The sequence below is a fragment of the Dendropsophus ebraccatus genome, chromosome 1 (assembly GCF_027789765.1).
Source record: "Dendropsophus ebraccatus isolate aDenEbr1 chromosome 1, aDenEbr1.pat, whole genome shotgun sequence".
NCBI classification, from domain to species: Eukaryota; Metazoa; Chordata; class Amphibia; order Anura; family Hylidae; genus Dendropsophus; species Dendropsophus ebraccatus.
Genome location: NC_091454.1, coordinates 83,350,285 through 83,374,233, shown reverse-complemented (window position 1 = coordinate 83,374,233; position 23,949 = coordinate 83,350,285). Strand labels below are relative to the sequence as shown.

The following is a 23,949-nucleotide window of genomic DNA, read 5'->3' as shown; positions in this document are numbered from 1 at the left end:
TACGCGTTTCAACGCTTCTCGCGCCTTGTTCACAACTTAAACACCAAGGCGCAACAAGCGTTGAAACGAGTAAACTTTTTTTATTCACTGTACCTTATGTAAAACTAGCCATACAAAACAATTAGGTACAACCTTTTACATATATGCTCACATGTGGGGTCCTCAATATTTACACATTGCTGTGATCTCGTTTTTCCATTCAAGCATCAAGTTGTTGTTTTCTGCCATTAATTTCTTGGCATGCTTTCATGAACTGAATCATGTTATTAACCGTGCATCCACAGCCATCCATAATTGCATGGACCCATTCATAGGTGAACAGTGATCAATGCTGCATTTGCTGTCCGTACTAGAGCCTGCCAGCATTTTTAAGGCACAGATCAAAGCCCTAGCATAGACTTGTAACACCTACGTGTGAATGAGGCCAAAGAAATGGTCTGTAATCTGTCTGCAGTAGTGGAAAATATGGAAATATACCCTAACTCTTTAGATAAAAAGGGCTGCACGAAATGTGAACGCCTGTCCTGGATTGCATCCCTGCCGGCATGATGTAACAATATCATGCCGGCAGCGGGGAAACGGTTTTAATCTCTGCGGCTCTGTCATAACAGTGTTGCAGGTTTCAAATATTTCCCCGCTGCCGGCATGATATTGTTACATCATGCTTGGCAGGGAAACAATCCAGGACAGGCATTTACAGTCCGTAGGTCCACAAACTCTATGGGCGTGTGAATGCAGCCTCATCTCATCTCTTTAACCCCCCCCTTCCCCGTCAGTCATCAGTGTTTCGCTATACACAGATTGGTGACAAGCTAACCCACCTTTATTTGCACAGCATATTCACAGGATATGCCATAAATGTCTGATAGATATGGGATCTAAATCTATTTCGAGATAGAGGGTCCCCTGTCCTCTCCGGCCTGCTTGTGGCAGCCAGAGATGGTTAGAAAGCCAAAAACAGCAGATCAAAAAGGAAAAGAAAGGAAGCATCACATAATACTGTACACCTAGTTTGGTAAATAAAATTGCCAACATGTTAAAAGCATTTAAAAACAAACAGAGCCACCTAGAAAAAACAAAGTGGCTCACGATATATCATAGCAAAATAAGCTATCACATGTCCCATTTATTTTGCTATGCAACACTGTGTGCAACAGTAATATAATAGCCCAGTCGCAACAAAGCCATTTCATTAATCTTACTAGGTGTGCACTATTATGTGATGCTTCATTTTTCTTTTTGTCATATTGTAGCACCTTAGCATCGATTAGCACCTTAGCATCATGCTATTTCTGGTGCCCTCCCATTTCATCTAAAAACAGCAGAGTACGCATTATGTGTAAAAGGGTGTAAAGAGGGGTCACAATTTGACCAATCTGCTATCAGTAGCGAAGGACCGTTGCTAGTAGATCGCCCTGTCAGAGCTATTTAACCATTTAAATGTCACTGTCAAAACTGACAGCAGTATTTAAATGGCCCGAAATATTTTATTGGTGGTCCGATGGGGGAAATCGGCTCCCTGTTGCAAAATAACAGGGAGCCAATTCAATGTCAGTGTGGACTGAGGCCTGCCAGGCTGCCTGAGATAGGCGATTGCTACAGGCTGCCTTTGGCAGGCTGTAGCAAACAAGTGCTAAAATGATAGATCAATGCAGTACATATGTACTACATGGATCTCTATGAGCAATCATGGTATTGCTCAGAGAAGTTGCTAAGGTGCTACAAAATATAAATAAAATCATCCCACAATAAAAGTTTAAATAACCCCAATTTTCTAAATAATAATAATAAAAAAAGAAACATTTGTTGTTCCCACATGCAGAATCAGCCAGACTATTGTATTATCATATTCCTGATCTTGCATGGTAAATTGGCGTAAGCACAAAAACCTGTCAAAGTGCAAAACATGATTTTTCGTCAACCCCCCTCAGTTATGAAAACACAGGGGGGGGGGGGGGATGTCTTCAGCTGGGGGTCCCGGAGCCTGTGACAGAGAGGTAAGTAGTGATTGTTTATTATGTTTCCCCTTGCCTGCTGACAGATCTTTTAAGTTGCCAGACTTCTCCTCGAGGTTATGTTCACACTACGTATATTTCAGTCAGTATATGTATATTTCAGTCAGTATTGCAACCAAAACCAGGAGTGGATTAAAAACACAGAAAGGATCTGTTCACACAATGTTGAAATTGAGTGGATGGCTGCCATTTAATGGCAAATATTTGCTGTTATTTTAGAATTTAGAACGTCTGTTATATTGAAATAATGGCAGTTATTTACTGTTATATGGCGGCCATCCACTCAATTTCACCATTGTGTGAACAGATCCTTTCTGTGTTTTTAATCCACTCCTGGTTTTGGTTGCAATACTGACTGAAATATACTGACTGAAATCTACATATACTGACTGAAATATACGTAGTGTGAACGCAGCCTTAAAGCGACTCTGTACCCACAATCTGACATCCCCAAACCGCTTGTACCTTCGGATAGCTGCTTTTAATCTAAGATCTGTCCTGGGGTCCGTTCGGCAGGTGATGCAGGTATTGTCCTAAAAAACAACTTTTAAACTTGCAGCCCTGGCCAAACGGGAGTATCTGTGTCCTAACTTTGCACCACCCCTCCATCCCTCCTCCACACCCTCTTCATGATTAGCAATGCCACTGGAACATTTTCTCCATGCTGAACACTGCACAGGTTCTTAACGATCCAGCCCATGTTCAATATTCACACAGCTGATGAATAGAAGGCAATCTGCCAGGAGCATTCCTAATGATTAAAAGAGTGGGGAGGAGGGACAGAGGGGTGGTGCAAAGTTAGGGCACAAATACTCGCGCTTGTCACGGGCTGCAAGTTTAAAAGTTGTTTTTTAGGACAATAACTGCATTACCTGCCGAACAGACCCCAGGACAGATCTTGGATTGAAAGCAGCTATCCGAAGGTACAGATTGTGGGTACAGATTGAAGGTCAGATTGTGGGTACAGAGTCGCTTTAAGTTTATTTTCAACGGGATCTCAAAGACAAAAGAGTAATAGTTGTTCAACAGTCCCAAGCAGGCTCAGGTATGAGAGGGGGGAGTAAGGAGGTGTTACAACTTGCTTGTCACAATCTGTAGGCATAGGGACATGTATTATAACAATTGTCAGAGAGACCAAGAGACAGGGTGACACACACACTGTGGATACTGATCTGCAGTGCTGGCCGGGAAGGGGGGGGGATCCTGGAGAGACAAAGTGGGGAGACTAACCTCCTAACTGTGTCTGCCAGGCATAACGAACAGTAAATATATTAGAGAGAAGAATATGAGAAAGAAATAGTAACAAAGAAACAGACCTAACATCTGTATCCTAGGAAAGAGCAATAAAGAATCCAAAAAATTACAGTTCCACATCCACTACTGATTATAATTATACTTGGCAAAAAAAAAGGAAGAGAAAAGGCGGGGGCGCCTCCTAGTGCAATATAACAAAAGAAATAATCTTATAACAGGTAAAAGATGAGTTGCACTCACCTAATGGAGTTGTGCAAAGATAGGCACAACTCTATACAGCACATGGAAAGGAAAAGTGGGAGAGACACCGCAGCTCCTGCCGGGGTACGTCAAGGAGGGCGTACAATGTGCAATATTGTATACGAGCCACAGCAGGCTACTGGACCATGGAATCCCGGCTTGATGTGGGCGCAGATGCTCAGTGAACCACACTATTACGTGGTTAATCCGTAAATAAAAGATTCATTATTGGCACAACGCGTTTCGGCCACCAAATCAAAGGGGGCCTTTTTTCACTTGAAAAAGGCCCCTTTGATTTGATGGACGAAACGCGTTGTGCCAACAAATCTTTTATTTACAAATCAACCACGTAATAGTGTGGTACACTGAGCATCTGCGCCCACATCAAGCCAGGATTCCATGGTCCAGTAGCCCGCTGTGGCTTGTATACAAAATTATACTTGGCGATATACTAAAGTAAAGACAAAACATGAAACGGTAAACTCAGGGCCCCTTCAGACTATTGCATATAACAGCCCTTGTTCAAGTCAAGCGCAGAAACCCTTCAGCTCTAGCTTGTCTGGCTGAAGTCACCAGCACCTGGCGTTTCTTCTGTGACTTTGCTGGTGTCCAGGGAGGAGGCAGGAGCTCCCAGTTTTGGATATGTGGAGGAGAGATATCAAGTGCTTTGCAAAAGCTATCCAGGTTTTCTGTTGCATGCAAAGTGGCTGACTCGCCATTCCTCCTAGCTGTCAAGCTGAAGGGGAAGCTCTATCTGTAAGGGAAGTTTAAACCCCTCAATACCTGGAGGAGGGGGTGGAGTAATCTTATCTTTTGAAGTATGAATCAGGATAGGTCTGGCAGTTATTTTAGGGAAGCCTTATTAAAGTCAATGTATTGTAAATCTCTAACTTTGTCCATGATAGATTATTAAATTAGGTAGTCCGTGACAAAACAAATCACATACCTTGGCAACAGAGGGGAGTCATTGGGCCTCAGAGCCCTATGCTTTTTTTCAACTTTTTGCCATGGACAATATTAGGTCCCCTAAACTATACTGTGGCCTGTCCTGTGACACCAATTATTTCTACCATGAACGCACCACCAGCTACACAGCCATTCATAGCCACATTTAAGTTTATGATTTGAAGGTGGAGCTTTTTACAGTATAGCCCAAAAATTCTTACCATGCATAATCAGTCATGACACGTTAATACCAAAATTGTCAAACAACTCTTTATTAAAGAATAAATACTGAAGATCTTTATGTATAATTACTTTTAAATCTTACACAGAAAAAAAAAGTTCAAACTTTATGTTGATCAATGTAGGAATTTAACTGTCTGAGAGAGCTTTAAATCTAGACAATTAATGTTGCTTGTCTGGGATATTAATAACGTATTAACAAATCCCCCAATTATTAAACCCCTTTAAGCTACATTGTAATCCACTCCTACAAGCTCTAAGCTTGCTTTGGGGCATTCAAATGAGTTTGAAAAGCTGCCCAGCAATAGGTCCTTTCACCAGAGGTGGCCATGTAAGAACACTATGCTTTAAAGGTGGCATGTCACATTAAAACATTAAATGGCTTCTACTTAATTTACTAGAGAAAGTGGTAGTCAGCCATAGGTTTTAGGCCCCAAACAGCCAATAGTATTGTGCCCTGTATTTTGGATCTAAAGTCTAAATCGATCAACTAAACCAAAACTTAGATCCCCATAGTGTTGTAAGTTCAAAACCACATATGAACCAGGTGTTACACTGGTAAAACAAACAAGAATACGATACGCACAAGGGCAGAGACTTATTACAATGCAGGAGTAGTGAAGTTACAGTATAATTTTACACCATGACCATCTACATATACCTACTAGTATGGGAGATAAAGTCTGTACATAAAGTACAGTTCTGTAGTCTGTACAGGTAATCTAATGAATACACTTTTACCTGCTATGTTAATGGTCAAATGACCTAAATATGAGAATTCAGAGTGGTTTCTTTGTCACAAAAGCATCAGTCAACAGGGCCACAGCTACACCGAAGCCGAGATCTGTTCAAAAGGTTTTCCCAACATCACAATCACAAAAAATATTTTAAATTGTAATTAGTGTCATCAAAAATGGATGTGTCCAACTACACGACACCACCCAAAATAATACTCTTTCCTATATTGAATGACGGATAAGATCTTCCTTTCTGCTTAGCACAACAGTTTACTTTCATCCCTTGAGCAGCTCCATTCACCTGCGCCTTCACTGTAGAGGCAGCACTTTGTAGCACTGTCAGCTCTGCTCAACTATGTGTCAGTTCCAGCTCTGCATGTATAAGGGATCAGTTACCCATAATTTTGTCATGTTTTTTTTTTTTTTACTTAAATACAAAATATAGATTTGAATAATTTTTCATGATGGACATTGCACAGTGTCCTACAATGGTATAATCAATGAACGAACCAGGTGATCAGAACGATGCTTTGATAAGAGGTTAGACTGCTCGTAAGGGTTGCTGTAACACTCAGCTAGTGATTTTGCTAGAAATCGTAATACTGCTTATGTGATATTGGGATGTACAAATATGAATGCAATCATGAGATGACATCTTACCACAGTCCCTGCATATAGCAGTATACTACTGTAAACATAACCACTCAATAGATTATTATCACCATCCCAGACAAGCAAAAAAAACATGAAAACTAAAAATTCTGTTAAAACACACCTTAAAAAAAAATAGGTCACTATCCTCGGAGCCCATGGACCATGTATCAGTGCAACAGCCCTGCTGTAAAGCCTTGTTGTGTGCAATCTTACACATTTCATATGTACACCTCTATTAGTAATTGATGATATTAATGACAAAGTATAAAAAGTTTTTTTTTTTTTTTATAACAAGTACAAAAAGTATACCGTGCTTAATGCTTCATAATATAAAACTGAATTTGGAGTAGGCAGGGTATTCTGCAATTATGTTCAGTAGTGTTGAATACCTGCACAGGTATTTGCTTAACTTGCTTTCATGTTTACCCAGATGTGTTCATGGCTCTGCAGTATATAATACATGAAAAATAAAGTTTTCGCACACGCCCAATTTTCAGTCTGACAGATGTTCTTCAGCTTTTTCTCCACTTAGTATACGCTCCATCTCCTCTAAGTGCTTCAAAGCAGCAACTCTTTTATTTTCAATGTCTTTGATTTCTTTTGTGGATTTCTGCTTTACTTCTTTGTCAGTATTTCTCTCTTGTTGACTTTTAGTCTTTGCTTGTTCTTTGTTTTTTCTTTTTGTGTCTGTATTCATTTTTGGTATATCTTTTTCTTCTTTCAGTTTTTCAAATGGAGTTTTTTTTTTGGCTTTCACATCATTCTCTTGTCTTTCAGGCAATGACTGGACACCTGTTGGTGGAGAAGTCTGCCCAGCAGCATTCAGCGACATAATTTTACTGCGTACTATGCTGAGATGTCGCTGAATATATTCCTCATGAGGGGCTAAGGCCAGTGTTTCAACAAGGCATCTCTCGGCTTTCAACAGATCTCGTTCTTCAAAATAAACCACACAAAGGTTATGCTTTCCCTGTACATTATTTGGGTCCATTTTCAGAATTTTTTCAAAACATTTCTTAGCTCCCTTAGTGTCTTTCTTCTGATTCATAAGAATGTCTCCTTTCAGGATAAGGCCTTTAATATGGTCAGGATAGTATCGCAGAAGCTCTTCCAAGACAGGTAGAGCATCCAACTCTCTAGCTGTCTGGGAATACAGAAGGGCAAGGTTGAACAGGGCACTTCGGAAACCATGCTGTAAGTGTATTGCTTTTTTCATCCACTTTTCAGCTTCTAAATCTTTCTTCTCATCCATAGCCAACATCCCCAAATTAAAATACCCATTTGCGTCATGTGGCTCTTCCTCGACATAGGTCAAAAGTCTTCTCTTAGCCTCCGGTCTCAATTTGGGATTGCCTTACACAGAAAAAAAACATATTTTGAAGAAACTGGCATATAAATGTACATGTCAAAACCGTTTCAAAGTGGAGAAATATATAAATAATTAAATTTGGGATGCAAATTGTATGCATCCAAAAAAGTAGCTCTCCTCTAAAACAAAAAAAAAAAACTATGCTCCACACTGCCACTTACTGGAAACATGACTGGAAATTGTATGCCAAGCAAGAAGGGAAAGTTACCTTTTTTTTTTACCCAAGAAGCACTGCATGGCTTCTAAGACTCTACTGGCAAAACAGTTGTGTACTAGAGATGAGCGAACCTGGAGCATTCTTGAGTCCATCCGAACCCGAACTTTTGGCATTTGATTAGTGGGGGCTGCTGAAGTTGGATAAAGCCCTAAGACTATGTGGAAAACATGGATATAGTCATTGGCTGTATCCATGTTTTCCACACAATCTTAGAGCTTTATCCAACTTCAGCAGCCACCACTAATCAAATGCAGATCATTCGGGTTCGGATGGACTCGAACCTGAACCCGGTACGCTCATCTCTATTGTTTACAGATGGTTAACTTTCCAGTCTGAGAGATACGCTAAGCTTCAAGCAGCTTTATTTTAGGATGGAATTCTACAGTTGGAGGCTTAAAACATGACTGGGTATTATATATGCCAAGCCACAATCTCTCCCAAGCAGGAAAGTTCCTCATACTTTCCATAGAATTCCATAGCTTATAAACCAGTGATACAAGTCCAGCCTTCTCAGTCAAATAACAGCGGTGTTGTGTCCCCAGGGCATAGCAGACTCTAGGTCACATATTTTTTGACACTTGGATGGCCAATAAAATCGCATTTTTTGCTACACAAAAACTTGGACAGTGCTCTCAAAAGGTCTGACATGTACACCGTTTTTGTGAGATAGCTAATAATGCCAGTGGTTCATGAGCGAATTTCTGGGAAACAGACTGACTTTGACCCTTCAGAGTGCAGGCAAGGTGATTTTTGTGCCCTTACTGCAGTTATTGAGAGTTCCATGATGCACAGCTATATCTCCCTTAACTCCATTTCAGAGGGTGGGACCAGGGCTAAGCTGTGTGCCAGGAATACACAGAGTTATTTATTTTCCCTTACTTTTTTAACCAAACAACACATAACATAGTGCTGGTGAATGTGTACTTACACAGTGCTGGACTGATGATTTATGGATTACATTACTATAGATGGAATATGTGGGTCAATAGGCTTCTCAGATACTGGCTTTGCAAGGTAGTATGTGAGTAAAAATAAACCTGACAGGATGCACTGTGCTGAGGGATGATTTACACAGTACACTATAGATGGCATGTACTGGCTTTGCAAGGTGCTGTGTGAAAACAAATACAGAGCAGCAGCAAGCTAAGCAACAAGCCCTGTTGCCGAGATGAGAGGGAAGCGGTTTCTTTGCATGGACACAGTGCAGGCACCCAGCCAGAGCTTTTCACGCTCTCTCCTTTGCTACCCCTTTCCTGCACAGGTCATAAGGTATGCCCCATCCCTTCTTCATTTAATCCATCTTGCAAAATATGTGACTGGAGACTGAGTTTCTCTAACAACAAGCAGTGGACAGCAGATTGCAGAAAAGGGAGACACCTAGTGGCCAAGACTAGTTTTTCTGGAGTTAAAATTCATTGTTAGAAATCACAAACTATCAAGTAGAGGGAAGTTGTTTGGAATAACAGTGACCATTTAATTGCTACATTTATGAATAGCTAGACTAGCCACAGCAACATTTGATATTTTTTTCAGAATTTCAGTCAGATTAGAAACATACCGGATTCCTGCATAAGCAGAGCAGAGTTAAACAGTGCCAGCTTATGTCGGCGATTCAGTTCAAGTGCTTGGTTAAAGTTTCTCAAGGCTTCGTTGGGATCCTTCAGTTCAATATAAACAATTGCAAGATTGTACCATAAATCTGCGTTCATCCCATCAAGTTCCAAAGCTCTGAGATAAGCCTCCTTAGCTTCTAATGGTTTATTCATTTTTAAAAGTAACTCTCCTCTATATAAAAGGAAAAAAATAAGAAAAAACTTGGCATGTAAATGTATACACATGGATAGCAGATCGATGTGTGGTAGAGGATATACCAGGACAATGTTAGCTGTGCTCACTGTGGCCAACAATAAGGGCGGAAGTAGTATGTAAGGGAAGCAGTAACGTAATTTATAATAAAATGTAGATGACTGCATCAACGTTTGAATAGATGCATCGACAACCCTTCCAACATCCCAAAAAGTTGTTTTGCTCACCATGGCCATTTCTCCTAAGGGCCCAATGCTTGTTGTATGCGTGTGCCGATCTGTTAGACCAGCTCTCGCTTACAGAGCCTATTACACTGCTCAAAAATCATGTGGCAAGGGCTGCAAAGGCATCGTTAAAAATGTCCGTACTAAAAGGTAGAGTGGCACAAAGCCGCAAAACTGCTGTTACCCATCTCTTTCCTCTGCTATCTCTATCTTGTTTTCATTGCCTGTGCAGTCCTTTCTTTATATAGAAAATAAGAAACATACTTACCTGTCCACACTCCCCCGTGTCCTGCTGCCTTTTCCCTACTCACCATAGTCGCCCCTGAAGCAGTTCCTGAAGTGACAGGCCGCTAACCAATCACTGACAGAGACGGGACAACGCTGTGGCCAGTGATTGGCTGAACGGCCTGTCACTTTAGAGACAGCTTCAGAAGCTTTAGTGGCGGTTGTGGTGAGCAGGGAATGCAGGGGAAAAGGCAGCAAGAGAACAGGGAGTGTGGAAAGGTAAATATGTTTATAGTTTTCTTTACACTGTCATCAGCCATTGGCAGCACATCACTATTACACGTAACGGTGTGCGGCCAGCACCCACTGATTTTTAAACTTGCTGAAAGACACTGGTCAGCCGACGATCAGCTCTTCATCTAATCATTGTCTTTATTACACAGAGTGCCACCTGATTCGGGAGCTAATTTTTCTATGTAATAGGACCCTTAGCCAAAAGTAAGATTCGTTTGGATGGGTATTCACTTACAAATCTGATGTTATAATCTTACTTTTAACAGTCACTTCACATATGAAGGCATCTAATAGAGGCCATTTATCTTATTACAAATTGATTACACACATAGTATTCAATGTGCGTTAATTAGTGCTATTTCGCAAATAGCAATATTCTGACGGAACTGCGCCAAAAATATAGCAAAATAGCGCTGGTTAATGTTAATTAAATGCACATAAAATGCTATGAGTGAACCTCGCTTCTGCCTTAGGAATTTATCTGGATTATCTGAATTGCGTACAATTTATTTGTATTGAACCACTCTAACTAAGACATGCATCCATTCATTCATGTAAAGATTACCTGTATCTTCACGTCAACTCTACTGCCATAAAAATAGGGAAGAAACCCTATAAACACTTGTGAAACGTAGTCCCGAAGTATTAAGAGGCAATTCCTAGACAAAGATTATATCAAATGCATCAAACCACTCCCATACCTGCTAATGTATGCTTGTTTGAAGTCTGGCCTCATACTTATTGCTTGTCTGTACAACTGATCAGCTTCTTCAAGTCGCGACTCATTTGCACGGATCAAGTTTGCAAGATTTATGTAAACATTTAGGTGATTTGGTGCAACACGAGCAGCATATCTCTTTCCGGGAATTACCTTATAAAATGTTTCATTGGAAAGATGAAGAAAAAGTTAAAAACCTACAGACAATTCTAGGTGGCTACTCATCATCAGCTGAATGTATCAATGTGATTACTGAACTATACCTCTCCATAGCTCTTCTATAGTTATAATTTTGTTTTGGTAGTTCCTTAGACAACTGACAGAGGTGGTGAGTTATTTAGAAAAATGGGCACTATTCTGTGGAAAATGAAGGGCAAACATTGTTCAGCTTTGAAGCATCCTGTTTTGAGGTATGTGCTACAACGTGAATCCACAGGGAACACAATATGCATACACACACAAACCAGACCTTCATAAAAACACATAATTGCATAATATCTAGAGTCTGCCAAGTCATTGTGTTAGAATGGAGACTTTGTAACATACTACTAAGTTACTGGTGAATGCACCAGCCTGAAGGCTTTTCACTGTCATAGAAGCTGTGCTCCTTAAAATATGGCATATAAAAAATACTCAAATACCATAGCTGTATGTACGTCAGATTTAAAGAAATCAAGCTTCCTGCCAAGGCTTGTGAATGGTGTCATTTGTTTTGGTTCTAAATATATAAAACTGTATATATTGTTGTTAAAAGGGCTATCCAGGGTTAGAACATAAACTCATGAGCGGTAAAATTTAAATCCTCACAAGTAAAGTGAATGACCTTAACAGTCTAATGAGAATGGCACCAGGCTGGGGTGATGATGGATAAACAACTGGGGCAGAGCATCACCAATGCGGCTGGTACTATGTGGTGTTTCCAGTATGTAGTGCTAGAGTTCTTCCAAAAACAGACCCTGGAACTATGGAAGGCGATGCTCCTGGTCTGATGGATCATTTTTATCTACATATGAATAGCTGGATTCTTGTTCATCCTGGTTTTATTTTTTCCCTAATTAATATTTTTTTTTTTCCACACATGCACAAGACAAATGTAACATGGACCAAAAAGCATGTCATTAAACTCACATACCTCCCCCCCGCCAAATATCCCAGTAAGGTCAATATAGGACTAAATCCATAGGGTGCAATTAGAATGAATTTGGAAAGTCTTTAGTCTCTTTTTTCCTTTATTTTGTTATGAAATAAGAGAAAAATAGTTTTTCCCCCACCATTGTGCACTCAATACCCCAATAATGATGAGAATGTTAGAAATCTTTGCAAATTTATTGAGATGGAAATACTACAATATTGTGCTGACCTAAGTATTCAGACCCTTTACTCAGTACTTTGTTAAAGCACCTTTGGCCACAATAACAGCTGCCAGACTTCTTGGGTTTAATGCCACAAGGTTTGCACACTTGGATTTGAGGATTTTCTGCCATTTTTCTCAGCAGATCCTTTCAAGCTCTCTCAGGTCAGATGGGAATCATCAGTAGACAGCCATTTTTAGGTCTCTAGATGTCAGGACTGTGGCTCTGTGGCTGGGCCACCAAAGGACATTCACAAAGCAGTGCCTGGTTCTTTTCAAGATAGGATGCTAAAAAGTATAAATATATGTTTAATTAGACCCAAGACTCATTTTTCTACATCTTTCTGCAGACAGGCTTTCATTGGGTTCTTGTCACCTCCATAACAGAGGCCCTTATCCCTCAACTTCTTACTTTGGTCTAGACACTAGGTTACACCCCGATGGTGGATTACTTGAGAGCTCCCCTTTTGTTTGCAATATAGTTAGTTTGGTGAAACTCCAGCTGTAGGTAGAGCCTATTTTCCATCATAATTCTATTTAAGAATTGTGTTGAACACTGGGCTCTTGGGAACATTCAGTGCAGCAGTAATTTTGTTTCTGTTTTTATCCCTCCTGTTTGTCCCATTCTATCTGCAGTAGCTATGGTGAGCGCAATACCTTATCCAGACTCGTGCTGTTTGGGGGCGACCTTCTCTGCTGGCGGTGCTGGCCGGGTTCTGGTGTGGCATTTTTGGGTCTGGTCCTGTGATATAGGGGTCGCAGGGTTGTTCCATGGCCTCCCTTCCCTGACTGTGCACGCCTGCGGCGGTGGTGGTCACTAACCGGCAGAGTGTCGACTTAGTGTAGGGACCCATGTGTATCAGATACCTGCACGCGGTACATGGGGCAGTGTGGCTTGATCAATTCATACACAAAATTCTGATGTCTTTTATGCAGCCGAGAGGCACTAGTGTCAGCCATAGGTGTGAGGTGCAGCGCTCTTTTCTCTTCTGTATTGAATTTTGTTTCTGTACCTTTCCCAGAATACCCACCCCTCCTGTCTGAACTCTACAGGCAGTTCTTTACTATTCATGGCTTAGTTTTTGCTCTACTATGTCTTGTCAGCTGTAAGACTATATAGACAGGACTGTCTTTCCAAATTCCTTCCAATAAGCTGAATTTACTACAAGTAGTTTAATTAAGGTGAAATGGGAGGCACTTGCTAAACTACAAGTGTCGTACAAGAGGGTCTGACGATTTATGGACATGCAAAAAAATATATATTTTTTAAATACATTTTCAGAAATTTGTAAAGTTCTGTTTTCATATTCATATTATGGGGTATTGGAGAGAGTGCAGAGTGATGGGAAGAAAACGTAACTTTATTTCTACCGTGGCAGAAACGCACAATATACAAAAAGGTCTGGAGACTTTCCAAGCAAACTGTATCTGGCACTGGGACAAATACAGTGGATGAATTCAGTCAATATATCTTATGTAGTATGCAAGTGAAGAATTGCAAGGCTTAATTCTATAATTTATCACTTTTGGTAAAGTAATAGTAAAGGCATGTTGATATTATGTGGTAGAGCTCGGATGTAACTCATATGTGGTTAATAAAGCCTAATGGAAATCATGCCTGTCGTCATTTTTTAAAGAATTGTTTACCTTTCTCTCCTACAGGCTGAGCAATACTTAATCTAGTATATAAGGCACAAAGCGGTAGTCCAGGGGTATTGTGATCCATCTACTCCATATAGATTGAAATTTACAAAGAAATGTTGTTTCATGTATAACCCCATCCCCAATCTAATCATATTATTCACCCTAGCAATAAACTTCAACACAGTAAGACGACTAGTTTGGATCCAATTGTCTGCTCTAAATTTATGTGCTTGGTACAGCAGCCTATGGATAACAATCATCTAAAAGTCAAAGATATTTAAAAATGCATGTTTTGTAATTCATCAATTTATCAGTATTGTAAATTCTAGTAATTATTTCCTGGACTCTAGTCCAAACCAGCTCCAGTTTTACATAATCTCATAGCATGTGAAAGAGGTATGGCTCCTTTCTTCCACATCTTGGACATTTAGGGTACGTTTAGACGTACCGGATCCACAGCGGATTTTCTGCTGCGGATCCGCGGCAGATTTCATCTAAATAACTGAACCCAGGATCAAATCTGCACCATCAAATCTGCGGCAGATCTGCTGCGGATCCTGTACGAGTGAACACACCCTTAAAGTTAATTCTCAAGCTAATTTGTAACAGATTGATGGGGTCTGAAGGACTTTATAAAAGGAGAAAAATTGTCATTTTCTATCTGTTTACATACTTGTATCACATTTTTCATTCCCACTTAACCCCGTTGCACCCACTGATTGGCAGAACAGGACGTCAGGTTGCCAGGAGCCCGAGAAGCAAGCAGGAGCGTGGACAGGTACTGTATTAGCCCGCCAGAAAAATCTGCTGCAAGTATGTAAACCCATAGAAAATGACAGGATGCAGGATCACAGCGGATTTCACTGCAGAATTCGAAGCGTGAAATCAACCGCGAATGCCATGTGTGAAACTGGCCTTAATCTGTGATATTAGTAAGAGGATGCAGTGGTAACATGCTCATAATATAGGCACCATTATAATGCAGGTAGTACCTTTGAATATGAAAGAAAAATACAGTGCAGCATACTTACTTGTGGCATAAGGGACTTTGCAATTAAATATGATTCTTCAGCTTCTTTGCTTCTGTTGAGATTCTTGTATGTCCTCCCAACATTCATATGTGCACCTATGTCATCTAAAAGATATTAAACAGTACATCTTTAGTCTGGTGCATTCTGTTACCTTGCCTGATCTAGGCTTCAATTAGTACAACAGACACGTCATCAAATTCCTCCACCCACTGCAGACAATGCCCCAGTCTGCACAACAAAGCTTAACAAAACAATTAAAGCCCGCACATTCACTCTTGTTTACACTATGCAGTTTGCACACAGCCATGGCTAACAGTTATAAAAAAAAACTGAAAATGCTTCAGCAAAGAGCAAGTGCCATATAACTTTAAGTTTTTTTAGAAAAAAAAAAAAAAAGAGGTTCTTAGCAGACGGTTTGATCAAACTAAATTTACCAACTCATTGTTAGCCATGGCTGTGTGCAAAAAGCATAGTGCGAACAAGAGTGAATGTGCGGGCTTAAATTGTTTTGTTATGTTTCAGATGTGCGGGGTAGCTCCCTCTTTATAGCTGTGCACTTCACCCAGCTCCTTCAGGTGTGTTACAAAGAGTTCAGTTGCCCAGATATGTAGATATGTAGACTGATAGTCCGAGAGAGGCCATTGTTAGTGTAGGTCCAACTCTCTGAGACACCTTAACGTGGTAAGTTGGTACATTCAGTTTGATTAAACAGTCTGCTAAGAACCTCATTTTTTTTCCCCCAAAATTTTTTCTAAAATAAATAAATAAATATGTTATATGGCACTTGCTCTTTGCTGCAGCATTTTCTGGACAACAAGGCTGGCTGACAAATGAGATACAGAAAATGGATGTCTGATTGTTATTAGTGCTGCGGTCATTATTTGAATAGTCACACAAAATAATACAAACATGGTTTGCCATAATGCCCTAATGTCAGAGGAATGAGAAATGTATGCAAACTTGCCACATTCTGTTGTTCTATGAGGGTATCTTTCTAAAAACCTCTTTAAGGGTGCCTTCACACCTACCGGATCTGCAGCGGATTTGACTAAATGAATGAACACAGCATTAAATCCGCATTGTAAAATCTGCTGCGGATCCGCTACGGATATGGTGTGTGTGAAAGCACCCTAAATAAATTACCTGAAAATAACATATTCCACTTTAGTATTTAAAGGGTAACTGTTGGTTTGAAAAATGTCCCACCATTTGATAGCTTGTGTGATTCCAGTAAATCACATAGGGTATAGAGCTAATAAATGGTGTTGAGGTAGAAGCAAAGAATACGGGGGACCAGTTGCCATCAAAATGGCAGCAGCGGGGGATCAGGGCAGGAGAGTATGGCTTATTTTTTGCTTTTACAGTACCCAGGTGCATTTAAAAATTATTCTGTTCAAAAAAAAACAAACAAAAAAAAACTAATTTTTTTCTAGCGGGTTTGGCTTTTTCTTTTTTGCTTTTGGCGTTTTTAAGGCGAACAGAAGAAATTGTATTGAACTCTATGGGAGAGAAACGCCACAGTTTGCAGGAAAAAAAAAAATGCCAAACCCTCATCATGCTGCATTGTGGGGGGAAAAAATGCCATTTCATTTTTGTTTGGCGTTTTTAAAAAAAAATATTGACCAGTGTGAAACCAGTCTGAAGCAAGAGCTAAAATAGTAGAAGTAAAATAATATTGTAAGTATTATTTATAATAGTGATAATAAATATAAATTCAGCACAGACATGCCTGTTAATACTTACCTTGCCTACACATTTATAGCATTATTTATCGCATGTATCTCTTATACATACCTTGTGTAATAAGTTAATGTGAAACACACATAATATCTGCTGGGATTTTATGCAGTTACGCTCAAGCACTTTATGTCTCCAACAACCTGGCCTTTCTTATCATGCTTCGGGCTTGACACTTTATACATGACTTTTGATGTAAGACTTTATAGGGATGCAATCTTTACATAAGGCCTTTTGAATTGGATTAATTATAAACCCTTAACCTTTATTTCATATAAATTCCAAAGAATTCTACTGTGGCCAAAAACAACACTATAATACCATAAATCTCGACTAAACATAAAGAACAAAGTATTTTCAGCAAGTCAGCACTCTTTGCAAAGAACCAGATATATTTTAATATCATTATACTTTAAACTTCAACATACCCTTGGTTCAGCGCATCGACACTGTAGGGTCTTTAGTTCACAACCAACAGCCACAATTTATAGAAAACCACAAGTTTGGAAATATTACTGCTCCCAGTTTGTTTGTTTTGAACATGGAGAACACATATAGTGGTTTTATTTATTGGTCAACAGACAGATGCTGAACTGCGGCCAGCCTGATAACACAGGACAAAGTCCGAAGACTAAAGAAATAGTAGATATTATTAAAGAAGGTTGTGGTCCGTAAAACACAAGCTTATCTGCCCTTAATCCTTTTCTGAACCCACAAAAAAGTACATAGGCAACAATGTTATTTTGTTCTAAGAATTCATCTGAGTTTCAGTCGACCAGCTCCTAAGATAGGCTATGCCATAAGTTTGCTGTTCTTACAGTTAGAAGACTTGCTGCCTCTTGGGACTAAATGTTGTCCCCAAAAGCTTCAGAATCAAGCTTTTTTGCGCCCAATCTGCAAACTGCAGAAGCTGGCTCTACCCTCTTCCTGCTCACTCATCTCCCTCAATTCCTCCTCTTTCCATATGTTATAATATACACAGCAAACCAGTCTTTACTTTGCTCCTCTGTAATGAAGATGGCTTTGCTTGATAATGCACAGATAAGTAGTAAGGTGAGGAAGCTGGGAAACAGCCTTTTTAGTACAGAAAAAAAGATTTTTTTGCCCAATAAAACCTTAGTGTAGCTTCACACGTATAGTATCGGAGGGGAATTGATGGTGTGGATCCACAGCAGATTTGATCTTAATAACTGAACAGAGCATCAAATCTGCACCATCAAATCTTCTGTGTGAATGCATCCTACCAGTTTCTTAAAATGGCTTGTACAATTGATTTCTGCCATAAAAATTTAAATTACATTTACACTTTAACCCTTTGAGGACCAAGCCCAAAATGACCCAGTGGACGGTGCAAATTGAAATTTTTGTGTTTTTGTTTTTTCCTCCTCCCCTTCTAAGAGCTTGAGCACTTTCATTTTTCTATCAACGGGGCGATGTAAGGGCTTGTTTTTTTACAGAAGTAATTGTACTTTGTAATGGCGTCTTTCATTCTACCATAACATGTATGATAGAACCTCAAAAATGATGGTGAAATTGTAAAAAAGAATGCAATATGGTAACTTGTGGGGGGTTCCTGTGTCTACGTAATGCACTATACCGTAAAAGCGACATGATACCATTTTTCTATAGGTCAGCCCGAACACAACCATATGCAGGTTACACAGATTCTCTAATGTTATACATATTTTTTTTTATTAAATCCTTCTTTTTTGCAATTATTAATAAAATGGGCCTATTGTGACGCTTACAATGGTTTTAGTTTGTCACCGGGGCTGTATGGGGTGTCATTTCTTGCACCATGATCTCTAGTTATTAATATTTGTGTAGCTCGGACATTTTGATCACTTTTTAATAATTTTTTTTATATATAATGTAAAAATCGGTAATCCTGGTGCTTTTTTTACTCTTTTTGTTTACGCCGTTCGCATTGTTGATTGTTATATTTTAATAGATTGGATAATTACACACGCTACGGTATATAACATGTTTATTTTTATATGTTTTATTTATATACTGTGAAAGGGGGGTGATTTTAACTTTTATTGGGGGAGGGGGCTTTTTTTTTAACACATTTTAAGTCCCCCTGGGGGACTTTTACCTGCAGTCATTAGATTGCAGACACTGTACAATGCTATGCCATAGGCAAAGTACTGATCAGTGTTATAAGCGTTATGCTCATTGAGCCTGCCTGTGGCAGACTTAATGAGCAGAAAGCCGATTGGACCGCACGGAGGAAGGTAAGAGACCTCCGGCAGTCCTATACAGCGATCGGGACCCCTGATCGGTAAGTAACAGGGAACTGCCAGTCACTTACACTTAAACTCCGCAGCGTTTAACCCCTTAGGGACCAAGCCTATTTGGGCCTTAATGACCAGGCTCATTTTTCTAAATCTGACCTGTCTCATTTTATGCGCTTATAGCTGAGTGATGCTTTAACGTATGCTAGCGATTCTGAGATTGTTTTTTTGTCACATATGGTACTTTATGTTAGTAGCAAAATTTGGTCACTGTCTTGTGTGTTTTTTTGTGAAAAACATCAAAATATCATAAAAATGTGAAAAATTTGCACTTTACGAACTTTGAAATTCTTTGCTTCTAAAAAAAGAAATGTACCAGCAAATTATCAAATTTTCATGAAATTTCCAAAACTGATTTTTTTTTTTAGGGACCAGTTCTTTTATTAAGTTGATTTAGGAGGCTTGTATACTGACAACCCCCATAAGTGGCCCCCCTTTTGGAAACTAGACACCATAAAGAATTAATCTAGGGGTATAATGAGCATTTTGACCCTACAGGGGCTGGAGGAAAGTATTCACAATTAGGCCGGGAAAAAAAATGGAAAATAGAAATTTTCCAATGTTATATGTGTTAAGATTAAAGTATCTCATTTTCATAATAAACATGAGAGAAAATGCACCCCAATTTTGTAACGCAGGTTCTCCTGAGTAGAACGGTACCCCATATGTGGGCATAAACCACTGTATGGGCACACAGCGGGGCTCAGAACGGAAGGAGTGCTAATTAGCATTTCCAGTACAGATTTTGTGAGTTTCTGAGCACCAGGTGTGTTTGCAGTGCCCATGTAATGTCAGCAGAATAGAACCCCCCCAAAAGTCACCCCATTTTGGAAAGTACACCCCTCGAAGAATACATCTTTGGGTGTGGTGACCATTTTGACCCCACAGGTATTAGAGGAAAGTATTCAAAAGAAGACAGTAAAAATGAAAAAATTTAATTTTTCCAATAATATGTTTGTTTAGTTTGAAATGTCTCAATTTCAAGAGGAACAGGGGAGAAAAATCACCCCAACATTTGTAACGTAGGTTCTCCTGAGTACAATGGTACCCCAGACCTGGGCATAAACCACTGTATGGGCACACAACAGGCCTCAGAAGGAAGGGGGCACCGATAAGCATTTTCAGTGCATGATTTATCTGAAGTTGCGTTTGCAGTGCCCCTGTAGTGTCTGCAGAACAGAAACCCCCCCCCCCAAAAGTCCCCCCATTTAGGAAAGTGCACCCCTCAAAGAATTCATCATGGGGTGTGGTGAGCATTTTGACGCCACAGGTATTGGAGGAAAGTATTCAAAACTAGACAGTAAAAACATGTTTGTTTAGTTTGAAATTTCTCAATTTCACTAGGAACAGGGGAGAAAAAGCACCCCAACATTTGTAACCGAGGTTCCCCTGAGTACAATGGTACCCCATATGTGGGCATAAACCACTGTATGGGCATACAGCCGAAAAGGAGACAGAAGAGAAGGAGTGTCATTTTAGTTACAGGCAATATGTGGGTGTTTACTGGCTATCTGGGGTGGTAATGGCCATTCTCTGGGTGTTTACTGGATATCTGGTGTGGTTATGGCCAATCTGGGGTGGTAACGAGCAGTCTGTGGCAATCTGGTGTGGTTATGGCCAATCTGGGGTGGTTATGTATGAGCAGTCTGTGGCAATCTGGTGGTGTTCACGGGCAATCTGGAGTCTGTTCACAGTGATGGCGGCAGCCATCTTTGATCAGATGGCCGCCCAGGGAGGGGGAGGGTCAGTGACCAGGTCACTAGGGTTAATTCTGGGGACAGGGGGGTACATGTTCTAATTTCTTCTTACCATGGATTCACGGTGAGAAGAGATGAAAGCGTTCAGCTGCGCTGGCAATGCCAGTTGCCGGTAGCCGCCGTTATACTGTTAATAATGGCGATTGTCAGTGAGGGGACTGGCCAGGACTGAGCCCACACTCTGCCCCAACCCCTCAGCTACTTCCGATAGCTTAGAGGAGGGGGCTGCAGGCCTTACCAGTGCCGCTGCACTATTCTGCACCATCGCCATAAAGAGCTGATGGCAGCAGAATAGAGCCCATTAGTGATGGCCGTAAAAATCCGTATCGGCGGTCACTAATAACATAATACATGTATTCTCTGGGTCACTACGGTTACGGAGATACCACATTTGTATAGGTTTTTTTAAACTATTAACACTTTGGCGCAATAGAAACTATCTAGCAAAAACCCACAAAAATAGTCGCCACATTGCAAGATCCATAGCGTTCTTATCTTTTGCACGACAGAGCTCGTTTTGGCCTTATTTTTTGCGGGAAGATCTGTAGTTTCTATTGATACCAAGTTTTATATGTATATGACTTTTTCATCTCTTTTATGACATATTTTCTAAAGTGGATTGATAAAATACAGCTATTCTGGTACTGTTTTTCGTGTGTCGTGCGGTATAATTATTGATAAAGTTTTATAGATATATAATATATGTATACAGACGTAACGATACCAAATATTTATAGGATTTGTGTTTTTGATCACTTTTATGTCATGTTTTATTGGGTATAGGGAATGTAATGCATTTTTATTATTGTGGGGGGGGGCTGGGGGTCTGTGTTGTGTTTGGTGCACGTTTTTTTTAAACTTTTTTTTACTTTTACACTAGTGTACATTACTGTACATTACTGTAAAATACTTAGATCACTGATACAATACACTGCAGTGCCTAATGTACTGCAATGTATTGTAACATGCCTCATGCTCACAGGCATTCAGCACGGCCACCCCTGTCAGCATCAGGCATCTCCATGGTGACCCCGGGGTCCTAATGAAGGCCTAATGATCACCATGGAGACATCGGGACACCGTACGGCGCCGCGGGACATCGTGATCGTGTAAGTGACCCACAGCCCTGACCGGGACTCGTTAGATGCTGCTGTCATGCTTTGACAGCGGCATTTACCGGGTTAAACTGCCCGAAACAGAGGATTTTTCGTGCAGTTTCAGGGAAGGGGGGGGTCACACTGTCAGCTGATCCCCCGCACTGCTGCCGCCTCCGGCCGGCAGTTTATACCGATGCGTCCGCCGTTAAAAGGCGTACGCATCAGAATAAAGCCCATTAGTGGCCGCCGTGAAAAGGCAGCATGGCGGTCACTAAGGGGTTAACAGTGAGGGCCGGGCTGCTCGCTGCAGTTGGCCCACACCTCCTATGAAGCACACTCCGCTCCGGAGTGCGGTTTATAGCACAGGACGTACTGGTACGCCAAGGGTCATCTGGGGACAATCACCCATGGCGTACCGGTACGTCCAAGGTCGCCTAGGGGTTAAGATTGTGGAGGGCCAGATCCCGTGGATAGATGACAAATTTGTTATCACTTTGCAGAAATTAATAAATATAAAAATAGCACAAGCCAATCTAAGAAACTCTAATAGGCTTTATTAAGCAGAAGTAAGCACGGAGAGGAGAAAAGGTAGCCCTGTGCAAAACACATCATTCTTGCAATCTTATCTCACCAGTTTCCAGACCAGCACTGAGCTTTCTGACCCTAGAAACCAGCGTTTTATGTGCCCAGACAGTCTCCAAACTGCAGAGCTGCTTGTGTCCTCTTCCTGCTAACTCATCCCCCTTGGCCACTCACTCCCTCCATAGGATATAAGGGGTTGAGGCGACAAAACAGCCTTTTGAGTACAGATAGAGGATTTTTATGCCTAATAAAACCTATAACAGAGTTTCTTAAAAATCGCTGATATCTGCAAAAATATTTTAGATGACAGTTACAGTTTAAGAAAGAGTAAAATCCTGACAACACTGCTAATAAAGAAGTTAGGCTCCTTTGACATTGGCATCATAGGTTATTAGTTTTACAGCATACATGACCGATACAAAGGATTTGTTATAATCAGCAGAACTGACTATTCTGCCCATTAGGGGAAATAACACACATTACAAAGTTATACAACTTTGTAATGTATGTTATGTCTGTGAATGGCCCCCTTCCCAGTGTCCCACCCCCCCACCCGTGTACCCGGAAGTGTGGTGCGCTATACATACCTGTCACGTGCAGACTCGTCTCCGATCTTCAGTCAGTGATGTCATCTTCGGACGGCCGAATCCCTCCGACCGTCCTGAGTGCCGGCCGCCCTCTGCCGCGTCATCGGCTGCTCAGCCGCGATTGGCTGAGCCAAATTGTGCTCAGCCAATCGCGGCTGAGCATCTGATGACTTGAAGAGGGCGGCCGGCACTCGGGACAGTCGGAGATGTTCGGCCGGCTGCCCGAAGATTACGTTGTGGCACCAGATGGCGGACGGGCGCGACACGGATCAGGTATGTATAGCGCATCACACTTCCGGGTACACGGGTGGGGATGGCGGGACACGGGGAAGGGGGCCATTCACAGACATAGCATACATTACAAAGTTGTATAACTTTGTAATGTGTGTTATTCTGTGAATAATTCTTTACCACCACACTACCCCTTTAATGGCAAACTAAAGAAATCATAGAGCACAAAGAGTAAATTTAAAAAAAACAAAAAAAAAAAAACAAAACACACACCTGGCTGTACATGTGTAGCTTGCTTAAAGAACCTCAAGGCTTTTGCATAATTCTTTTCGTTCTCCAGAGCGTGGCCAACATTATTCCAAAGTTTAGCATTGTTTTTATTCACCTGTTTGGAAAAGAAAATGTGTTGAGGTATATGCCAAAAGGTAAATGTAAGAGTACTCACAGATTTATAAATGTTGATGTATACCACTATATGACAATGCAGTGCTGTATTTTGCCCACTGCACAGAAAAAAAAGCAAAACTTGTCTTTAAAACAAAAAGTAGCTTAAAAGCTTTATTGTTTAAATAGCCTAAACTGGCACCTCAAGAGTTACTGGTTACCGGTACCTCAGTTTCACCAGTCCTATCCTGTAATCCATTTGATTGCTATTGGGCTGAATTTTCTCCCCTTGTGGCAAATCCAGCTCTTGTGC

The 23,949-nt window shown here is 40.6% G+C and overlaps 1 protein-coding gene across 2 annotated transcripts in view; it reads right to left on the bottom strand.

Annotated features, from left to right (window-relative positions):
* Window positions 1-4,710: 4,710 nt before the first annotated feature.
* TMTC3 (transmembrane O-mannosyltransferase targeting cadherins 3) overlaps window positions 4,711-23,949 on the bottom strand; it is a 57,846-nt gene continuing 38,607 nt past the window's right edge. For both annotated transcript variants that reach the window (XM_069974169.1, XM_069974162.1), the window contains 5 exons: window positions 23,526-23,637; window positions 14,965-15,068; window positions 10,922-11,091; window positions 9,230-9,456; window positions 4,711-7,438 (listed from right to left, as the gene is read on the bottom strand). In XM_069974169.1, the coding sequence (XP_069830270.1) occupies window positions 6,579-7,438; window positions 9,230-9,456; window positions 10,922-11,091; window positions 14,965-15,068; window positions 23,526-23,637 (1,473 nt within the window). In that variant the 3' untranslated portion in view covers window positions 4,711-6,578. The remainder of the gene's footprint in view (window positions 7,439-9,229; window positions 9,457-10,921; window positions 11,092-14,964; window positions 15,069-23,525; window positions 23,638-23,949) is intronic.